Here is a 10,025-nt window from a genome sequence, read left to right as displayed (position 1 = left end):
GAGGTTAAAGCATCTGCCTCCTGTGCAGTACAGGTTCGATCCCTGGGTCGGGAAGATCCCCTGGAGAAGGAAATGGTAACCCACTCCAGTATTTTTGCCTGGAGAATCCCATGGATGGAGAAGCCTGGTAGGCTACCGTCCACGGGGTCACAAAGAGTCGGACACGACTGGGCAACTTTACTCACTCACTCACTCATGTCGCTTTGCTGTACACATGAAACATTACAAATCAACTATACTTCAACAAAAGAAATACAGTACTCCTGGGTCTTCTAACTGGACAATTACTCCAATATTTAAGTTGGTGCAAGTTTTTTTTAATAAAGTCAGTCACTCCCTAGACTCCTTAAGATGTCCCCGGTGATGAGAAATGAAGGTCTCTTGCATGCTAACATGTTTGTGGGAAATGTAATGTGTCAGGGTAAATGTGTTATCATCCTTTCATAATTTACAAAATAAAAAATACTTAAATGTAATATATGAGGGCACTTTTGCGATCTTGATCAGAAAACAATTAGGGAAAGACTGATCAACCTGAATGACAAGCATCCTACACGGACACTGTGGCCAAGACCCAGGGGGAAATCCTTAAGTCGTGGCAGGTTTAGAACGTCCACTTGCAGCCATGGAGTTTGAATGAAGACTTAGAAGTTCCTGCCTCACTGCATGGGTTTTGTGTTCCCTGTATCCTTTATTAGAACATCCTGTGAGGGCCAAGACGTCGAAGTGTTCTGTGTGCAGGATGTGTTCCATACTCACGGGCTTCCAGGTGTGCAGGTACATGGTTTTCTCCTCCCCACAGCCCTCACCTACCTCGTTCCAGGCCTCCTGGAACCTGCAGAGGTCGGAGCCCCTGACACAGACACGAGTCTATCGCAGACCCAAGACACCTTGACTCAGAAGACAATCCAGTGACCAGGAGCCCCAGAGAATATCGCAGGCTACAGGGGTTCAGGGAGTCTAGAAACTAGCGAGGAAGGAACCCTAAGACCCACACCGCCTGGAGTTCATGACACTGATGCCATCCTTTCCCAGTTCCTTTCAAAACAAACCAACAGGCACGGAGAAGTGTGAACACCCAGACTGCAGACAAAGCAGGTATGCATCAAGAGCCCACAGACCCTTCCACCCTGGGCTTCAGGCCCCGCAGCCCCATCCTGGGTGGGATCTCACTTCCTTCACAGTAGCTTTGACCCCAGCAAGCCCGGCCCAGGAGTCAAGGAAAGCCCAGCCTGCCCTGTATTCCAGAGCCTTCCATGGGGGCCAGAGGCTGCAGACCCCACCTCTCCCTGGTTCCTGCCAGGCACGGGCGCTGCCGTCCAACAAAGCGAGGCTGGGCCGAGCCCACATCTCAGACACCAGAGTGTGTTATCCTTTAATGAAGAACCGGGTGAGTGGGGCCCCCATTCTCCTGCAGGCCCCCCTGCAGCAGACACCCCTCACTCCTGGCGGCCTCGGTGGCAGGGTGGCCCTGAGGCAGCCAGCCCTGCTGAGGGGTGAGTTGGCGGTGGCCTCGAAAGGCATTCGTCTCTCGGACCCAGGAACGTGGCAGCAGCAAGAAGGCCAGAGGCGGCTGACGAGGTCAGGGCTGATGGAGCAGGAGGGCGGGACGGGAAGTGGGGCTTCTCCTCCTTTCTCTCTGGATCTCCCTGGGACGGAAGCCAGCGCTCACAACAGTCCAGTCTCTCCAGGGGCTGGAGGCCCTTCTGGCCTGGCCCTGGAAGCCCTTAGTCCTGGCTCCCTGCAGACTGACATCACACAGGCAACAGCCCACAGGGTCGCCAGGCACGGGCGGCAGACCGGGCACCACGCCGCCAGCCTCAAGGCCCCTGGCCTGCGAGGCGAGTCCAGCGGGGCCCGGGCCAGAGCCACCAGGAGCCCGGGAGGCACCTTCCACTAACTCTGCTGCTCAGGCACTACGGGATCTAAGAAGGCGGTCTCTCCCACGCAGTCCCAGGGCTGTCCAGGCAGGGTTGGGGCACGGCCGGCCCGCGCTCTTGCAGAGCCTACAGATCCGTGACCTTGTTTTCCACGGCTGCTGCGATCTGCTGGAGCCGATAGCCCAGCTGCATCTTCTGGGCCGTGCCATCCTCCTCCAGGGCAGTGATGATCTGAAACGCAGAGACCAGCTCGACAGGGGGAGGCTAAAACTGATTGACTTGTATTCGCTCAGACCCCTACCTGAGGCCTCACGTGGCCGTGCTGCAGCAGTTGAGGGTAGGGGCCTGAGAAACCCTGTGGGGTGCCTCACTCACTTCCTCAGGGCCCGGCTGGAGGGAGGGAGGGAAAATGACAGAAGAGTCGCTGCGGGGTTTTAAGGATTCCTGAGGTGGGCGATGGAATGCCAGACTCAGGACCAAGCACTCAGGGCCGAGGAGCATCACCTCCCCTGGTAAAATCGTTTTCAGTGGAGGCCAGCCTTGCCCACCATGCTGGTCTTCTCCCCAGCAAGGCCCCCTGGAAGCCCAGCTCCACCCATCCTGGCTCCGCATCCACCAGCCAACAAGCAAATCTGAGTTCCCACGTGCCAGGTATAGGGCAAGGAGCAGAGACCCGGTGATGTGACAACAGATACGATCCCTGAGGTCATGGGGCTCGTTGGAGGGGAGACAGCTACTGACCAAACACGGACGGTGCGGGGGGCAAGGACAGGAGGGCTTGCTGGCCACGCCTCCATGGGGGGACGAGACACAGGCCTGTCTCCCCCACACAAGGCTGCGGCATCTGGAAGTCACGCTTGCACACCATGCCTTTGCTCACTGCCTGTCTCTACTCCAGGCCTGGGCCAGGAGGCAGGTCCTCATCTCTCAACAGCAACGGCCACATCCCTGAGGCCACGCAGACGTCTGCGCAGATAATTCCAGCAGGCACTCAGTGGGCTGCTGCATCCGTCAGCAGACTGATGGACGCTCTGATCCTGAGGCCTAGCCCAGAATCCCCCCTAAAGCCCCCTCACTGGCTCCATCGTGCCCTCACCTGCCCCAGACCCTACGTCTGGACCCTCTTCTCTGTCTGCACCTGCAGCCCAGCCAGGCCCATGCCCACAGAGATGGCCTACACACCACACAGCCACGTGAGGCCTTGGGTAGGGGTCTGAGCGAGTACAAGTTAATCAGCTTTAGTCTCTCTGTTGTGTCCAACTTTTCATGACCCCATGGACTGTAGCATGCCAGGCTCCTCTGGAAGAATCCATGGGATTCTCCAGCAAGAATGCTGGAGTGGGTAGCCATTCCCTTCTCCAAGGAATCTTCCCAACATAGGGATCGAACCCAGGTCTCCTGCATCGCAGCCAGATTCTTTACTGTCTGAGTCACCAGGGAAGCCTGGACTAAGTGAATGCTCCATCAATTGGATTTTTCAACCCTGGAGGGTATGTGAATTCATTTTATAGTCATGGGGGAGTCAGGGAGAGGGAGTCAGCGCACGGCTGGGGCCAACGTGGCTGCTGTGTCCCATCCCAGCACGTCCTACACACCATCTCCAGGCCCTGCTAGACCCCCAGCCACCCCCGCCACCAGGCCCAGGAGCCCTGCCAAGGGGCCCAGATGGGGAGGGTGGTCGCAGGTAAGAGTCAGGTCGATACCAGGAAGCACACGGCAAGAACAAACGCTGCCCGAGCCCACCGCTCTGTGCCTGGGGGAGACACGGAGCCAGTCACCCACTCACGTCATTCTGCCCACGCCCAGGTTCTGCTCACCTGGTCATAGTATTTGTTGATATACTTGTAGAGCTCATGTAGGGCCACTCGCGCCCCCAGGTCTCCGGAGTAGTTCTAGGAGGAGGAGAGACAAGAGGTTTTAGAGCTAAGGGGTGCTGCCGGCCCCTAGAGGACCCCAGGGATGGGGAGTGGGGAAGAGGGCTCGGGAGGCAGAGGAAGGAGCAGAGCCTGGGGTCGGGGAAGCAGAGCCCCTCTCTTGATGAGGGGCTGCCAGGCTCAGCTGGGCACAGGATAGAGCCAAAAAGGGCCTCCTGGGTGGAGAGACCCCGGCTCTGCAGTTCCACCAGGCCCTGGGGTCTCCACTGGGGCCCTGCCTCTCTCCTGCTCCAGGCTCCAGCTGGGACCCTCTGTCACTCCAGGGGACCACAGAGCCCAGCAGGATGGACACTGCTCACAGCCTGTGACCCAGCCCCGCTCTGCTCCGGTCTCACTGGAGTCTGTCCTGAGGTCACACCCGGGCCCCTCCCTGGGGACCTCTCTGAGCCTCAGCCTCCTCTTCAGGATGATGGAGTCGACGCCGCCTGACTGGTAGAGCCCTTCTACGAGTGCAGTGAGAGGGAATCGAAGCACCTCACCCACAGCAACACCCCCAACTGTAGCTGCTATTGTTTCTGCGGTTGTGATCTTCAGCATCTCGGTTTCAGATTTAACATCGTTCATAAATTCCCCAGAGTGTGTGTTTGGGGGCTGTTTTAGGAGTAGGCGGGGGCAGGTCTACACTGCCCAGGAAGCAGAGCAGCAGGATGTGGACAGGCTGGGCCAGACGGTCCTGGGGTTCAATCCCTGCCTCCTCGCTGCCTGGGAACCGTGGTCCATAAACCCTGAACGGCAGCAAACATCTTAACACCCAGCTGAGTCCGGTCAGGTGGTAGCTGCCGGGATAAGACCCTGCTGCTCTCTGATGAGATGCTGGGAGGCCTGGTATTTTACAGAGGCAACGGGAACACTCTTCGGAGGCCCCAGGACTTCCCTGTACGGAGCAGTGTGAAGCAGGCAGGACCCTTGGGGCAGAAGGCCTGTGCCCAACCCAAGAAGCAGAAGCAGGGCCATACCCGAGACAGCTCGGCCAGGATGGAGTTCATTTCTTGATCACTGGCAGGGATGGTCTGTCTGATGTCTGCGTAGTACCTACCAGAGATTATGGGTCCAAAAGTCAGTAGAGAAACAAACCCTTCCTCACCCCCCCAGGCCCACCCCGGGGGCCTCTGCTGTAAACACCCACCCATCCATCCACTGGTTATCTTCCAGACCCAACTCCCTTCCCTCATACCTTTCCACCATCCGTTTGTACCGGGGAATATCGCGAGCATACAGAAGTTTGTTGATGGGGGAGTCCTGGGTGCCAGCAGGCGAGCAGCCAAAGCAAAGGAAGGATGAGAGCCCTGTTAGGGTGACCAGCTGTCCCACTGCCCCCGGCACTGCTTCCATTTTAAAGCCCAGTCCTCGGCCTTCCCTTGTGGCCCGATGGCAAGGACTCTGCCTGCCAATGCAGGAGACGTGGGTTCCCTGATCCGGGAAGATGCCACATGCCTCCGGGCAACTAAGCCCCTGCGCCACAACTCCTGAGCCTGTGCTCGAGAGCCCAGGAGCCTCAACTATGAGACCACGTGCTGCAACTATGAAGGCCGGGCGCCCTAAGCCTGTGCTCCGCAACCAGAGAAGCCACCGCAGAGAGGCCCACACGCTGCACCCCCACTCGCTGCAACTAGGGGAAAGCCCGCACAGCGAGGAAGACCCAGCACGGCCGAAAATAAATAAGTAAAATGAACACACATTAAAAGAAAACTAAGTCCTGAATCACAGGAAACCTCCTCAGTCCCAGGCAAGCCGGACGGCTGGTCACCCCAGCTCCTTCCTTCCGTCACCCCTCCCCGTTGTCCCACCTCTGCCGTCATCACCTTGAACTTCTCCCCATCTCTCTTTCCAAGGTCATCTCTCAGCTCCACGTGCCTCCACCCAGACCCGGCAGGGAACTGGCAAGCCGTGTGGAGCCCTAAGACTGCTTCTCCATGTGCTGTCCATTCTCCACGGACTCATCTTAAAACTCAGGAAACTAACCCGGAAATTTAATTACATTGCCCCAGACCATCTCACTCATGCATGGCTGAGCTGGGATTTGAAGCAGGTCTCTCTCCAACCAGGGCCCACAGTCTAACAGGACCAGACACGTCCTCTACCACCGCACTGGGCTCCAGTCCCAGTTCTGTCCTGGGCTGCAGGACAGCACACTTCCGTTCTCGGGACCTGCTGCCTCATCCTACAGCTGCAGGGAGGGCGGGGCAAGACTGCACTGCCCGCTGAGAGCCAGGGTCTGAGACCAGATGCTGCTTCCCAGCCGCTCTCCGCAGGGGCGCCCTCGGCATCCTGGTTTGCCCTATTCTTGACTCACCCAGGAAGCACCTGCAGTACTGCCAGGAAGCGGGGGCTGTGTGAAGATCAGACATCAGAACCGGACACCAAAGAGCACACACCCTGGAGTGGTGGTGTGGCCCTGTGGGTCTCAGCTCATCATGGGCAGAGTGATGAGAGCTCAGACCAAAAAATGGCTCCCAACAGACAGCTCTACGATTGGAGCCTTCCATCTCGTTTCTTCATACAGGGCTAGAGACAGATCTCTCAAGAGGTCCCAGGCCAACTGTGGCCCAGCAGACCAGGATAAGCAGATTCTGATCACAGGCCTGAGGAGCCACGAGGGTCCTCCCTGCTGGGTACCTGTGCAGTCCCGGTGGGGACCCTGTATCAGTCACGGACTCTCTGGGTTCTGACCCCTGTGACAACTGACCTGCACCCTCTGTGCCACCAGGCAGCAGCGGTCAGCTCCTGCTCCGTGCTTCCTGGCTCCCCTATCCGCACATCCCTGCTCGCCTGGCCCTCCCCGGACTCTCCCCCTTGTACTGCCCTGGCTGGTGGAAACCTCCTCCGCTGCCCTTGGAATCCAGCCCCCCAGGCAGCCAGGAGATGCTCGGTGTTTACAGAATCCAAGTCTCTGCCTAGAGACCACCCGGCGGCCCCTCCTCCAAGTCTGAGCTCACGACAGCCAGAGGCCCAGGGGTCAGAAGGCACCCCTCCCTCTTCCTCATCCCCCACATCCAACCCACAGCTCCTGCCCGCCCTGTACCCTCTCAATCCAGCTTGAACGCGGCCACTGCTCATCCCAGGGACAGCACAGCTTCTGCTCTGGACACCAGGCTCCAGTCCATCCACTGGCGACCACCTGGGGGCTCCGCCTAACTCTCAGGTCTGACCCCCCACCCCTGTCCCCAGGCCCTCAGTGGCTCCCCATCACCCTCAGGGTGAGCCCTCGCCAAGTGGCCCTGGCCTCCTGCCACACCCACCAGCACCTGCTGCCTTGTCTTGATGTTGTGAATCGGCACACATGGCCCCGGCCCTTGCTACATCAGCCTTGCTACAAGGCTGAGGCACGGCCACCTCCCAGGGAGCCTAGGAACAAAGCCCGGTCCAGGGCCAGGGTCAAAGGCCTCCCATATCCTCCTTCCAGACATCCTCCAGAAAGCCGGGAATCTGCGAGCGCACACAGCACGGTCCACCCCCGGCCAGGCCGCCCCACCCACCCCCCACGCCCTCCCGGCCCACCCTGACCGGCTCACCCGGCCCAGCTTGTGGTCAGCCAGGGTGCAGGCGTCCATGAAGGTCTGGGCGATGACCAGGAGCACCGCGTCCATATTGTCAGACGTCTGCACGTCGAACACGAACTGCGGGTTTTTGATTATATTGATCCAGAACCTCAGGGGCAAGCTGCAAAGGGTGGGGTGGGGGAATGGGAGGGGCCGATGAGCCGAATACGGGAGGCAGGCGGGGCCCCACACTGAGCAGGCCCACCCGGCCCGCCCCGCCCCCACCTGTTGGTCTTCCAGATGTGGACGGTGTCCTGGTCCGAGATGCCGTGCTGCTGGGCCTGCTCGTCCAGCAGGTCGAAGAAGTATTTTATGGCGAGCGGCACCGGGCGGCTGGTACTGAGAATCACCTGGAACAGGTCATCCACGAACTTCTGCAGGGTCCCCTGTGGGAGGGGTGGGCAGACACACAGGAGGTGCGGTCAGCAGGGGACCTCGGCCCGGCCCGGCCTCAGCCGCCTGGTGACACCACGTGAGCCCCGCACGCCCCACCCCCCATCCCACTGCCTGTCCCGTCCCTGCCCTGAGTGCCACCTTCATGGACAGCAGGCGTGTCAGGTAGATCTCCGGGATGGCCTTGGCCCGCTCCCGCTCCCCGCCCCGAAGGCTGCCCCTCCGAGGCCTGGGCGGCTCCGGCTCCTCGCTGGGCTTCACCAGGTGCCAGGGCCGGATGCCCCCCTCGTCCACATCCTCCAGCATCGGGGTCCCTGTGCCGAGACCTTACAGCTTGTCACCCCTTGTCAGTGCCCGCTGCCCTAGGCCCCTGGGGTCCTGCCAACACCCAGCAGTGTGGGGCCCCAGCCCCACCCCGGGTGGAAGGGAAGCCCACCCTGAGATCCAGAGGACCTTCTCCCATTACTGGACACCAGGCAAACCAAGGGCAGAGGACTGTGATGGGGGGAGCGGGGCAGGGGGATAGGTACTCACTCTCTCCCGGCACGTAGTCCTGGCTTTCCCGGAGGACGTGCTTGGTGAGGCAGGGCACGAGGGCCACAGTTGCTCCGTCGGGGACCTGCTGACCACAGTTGGTGACCCCTCCGCCAGCCCGCCCCACTGCACCCCCCCAACCCCCGCTCAGCTCCCGCCCCTCCCACCTTGTAATGCTGCAGGGTGTTCAGGCGCCTCCACAGACCCTGGATCTCAGATGTCACGTCCTCGTCGGAAAGAATGAGATGCCCGGCCACCCCAGACCGCCACTCTGCAGGGGCAAGGCAGGCTCGGTCCAGGGCTTTCAGAACACCCTTCCTGCGGCGAGTGCTGCCCCCTCTTCCCAGAGGCAGTGGCCCCTCTGTGAGGAGCAACCTCACCCAACTGCTCGGAAGAGCATAAACAGGGGCCCCTACCAGGCGCTAGGTCATCCCGGCAGAGATGCTGGAGAGTCCCCCCGCCTCCCCCCGCCCCCCAGTGATAAGATGACCCTGCAGAGCTGGTCTAGGGCCAGCCCTAGCCTCGGGATACCCAGACCACCCATCCCCTCCAGCCTTACCGACATCCAGGGTGCGGGGATCTGGCCGCTGGGCAAGGGGCACTCCTTTATAAAGCTGATCCAGCATTTTCTCCTTGGCCTGGGAGATGGTGTCACAGTCCAGGACCTTCACGGGCACGCCCTGGGCTTCTCCTGCTCCGTGCCCCACAGCCAGCAGTGCGTTCAAGGTCTGTGCATGACACGTGGGGGCAGTCAGGGCTCACGGCACACGCGGGACGACCAAGATGTCAAGGCCAAGGACGGGGACAAGCCGTGAGGAGGCCACTGCCTCTGGCCTCCAGGCACCACACAGTCACCCGCTCGTGTCTCTTCACCTGCCTGCCTCCCCACGGACAGCGGCGCCCTCCACCCCGTGCCCAGTGCACTAGCGTCTGCTGGGTGAATGGCAGGAAAAAAATGGGAGAGCACCAGTCCCTCTGCACTCGGATCCCCAGGCTCCTTGGCTCAGCCGGTCAGGCCAAGGAACCTGAGAAAACCTAAGAAAACCTGCGTAAGAAGTGGAGTTCCTGCCAGCTGGCCAGAGGAGCAGGTAGGCGGAGTCTGAACGGGATTTTCCCCAAAGGAACTCCAGGCAGGGCACCAAGGGGAAAGCAAATCCAGAGGGAAAGGATGGGCAGGTCTGCCAGGCTGACTCCCAGCCTGGTGGGCTCAACCACACACCCCTGGCTGAGACACGGGTCAGGCAGACACTCAGGCCCCGAAACAGCAAGGACCTGGGCTGGCTGCTCCCTAGACCCTGGCTGTGGGTACCCTGACTCCATTCCAAACCTGGGGAACCTCTGAGCCCCGAATCTTCAAGGTCTGGCCCTCAAGCCTCTATCCTGTAGCCAGCCAGAAGTTAAGCTGGCTCCAATCAGATGCAGACAATCACACGTGGTCGTGCTGCTCACCCTCATGGAGACTGACTCACCAGCAGGCATGCATGCACATGCGCGTACAAACACACACACACACACACACACACACACACACTCTCTCTCTCTCTCTCTCTCTCTCTCTCTCTCTCTCACCAGGGGCCGGTACTCCACATCCTCTCGGAGCAGGCGGTTGTCATTCAGGGTGTATTTGGCTTTGCCGGTCACACTGTCTACTGGCCCTTTGTCCACTTGATGCTTAATTCCACGGAAAAGCATGTACAAAGGCTCCCCTACTGCGTCCTGGGGAAGCAGCAGGCAGTTAGGGCTCC

The 10,025-nt window shown here is 60.1% G+C and overlaps 1 protein-coding gene across 11 annotated transcripts in view; it reads right to left on the bottom strand.

The window, feature by feature from the left end:
• Positions 1–1,351: 1,351 nt before the first annotated feature.
• The window catches only part of PLXNB1 (plexin B1), a 29,080-nt gene continuing 20,406 nt past the window's right edge, over positions 1,352–10,025 (bottom strand). For 10 of the 11 annotated variants that reach the window (XM_070776739.1, XM_070776738.1, XM_070776742.1 and 7 more), the window contains 11 exons: positions 9,850–9,996; positions 8,840–9,008; positions 8,448–8,551; positions 8,281–8,365; positions 7,888–8,072; positions 7,579–7,739; positions 7,327–7,474; positions 4,989–5,053; positions 4,771–4,846; positions 3,698–3,772; positions 1,352–2,111 (listed from right to left, as the gene is read on the bottom strand). In XM_070776739.1, coding sequence (XP_070632840.1) covers positions 2,007–2,111; positions 3,698–3,772; positions 4,771–4,846; positions 4,989–5,053; positions 7,327–7,474; positions 7,579–7,739; positions 7,888–8,072; positions 8,281–8,365; positions 8,448–8,551; positions 8,840–9,008; positions 9,850–9,996 — 1,320 coding nt within the window. In that variant the 3' untranslated portion in view covers positions 1,352–2,006. The remainder of the gene's footprint in view (positions 2,112–3,697; positions 3,773–4,770; positions 4,847–4,988; positions 5,054–7,326; positions 7,475–7,578; positions 7,740–7,887; positions 8,073–8,280; positions 8,366–8,447; positions 8,552–8,839; positions 9,009–9,849; positions 9,997–10,025) is intronic. The other variant, XM_019984964.2, reaches the window with a different exon arrangement.

The sequence above is a fragment of the Bos indicus genome, chromosome 22 (genome assembly GCF_029378745.1).
Source record: "Bos indicus isolate NIAB-ARS_2022 breed Sahiwal x Tharparkar chromosome 22, NIAB-ARS_B.indTharparkar_mat_pri_1.0, whole genome shotgun sequence".
NCBI classification, from domain to species: domain Eukaryota; kingdom Metazoa; phylum Chordata; class Mammalia; order Artiodactyla; family Bovidae; genus Bos; species Bos indicus.
The sequence above is the reverse complement of the archived record's forward strand: the minus strand, read 5'-3'. Positions and strand labels throughout refer to the sequence as shown.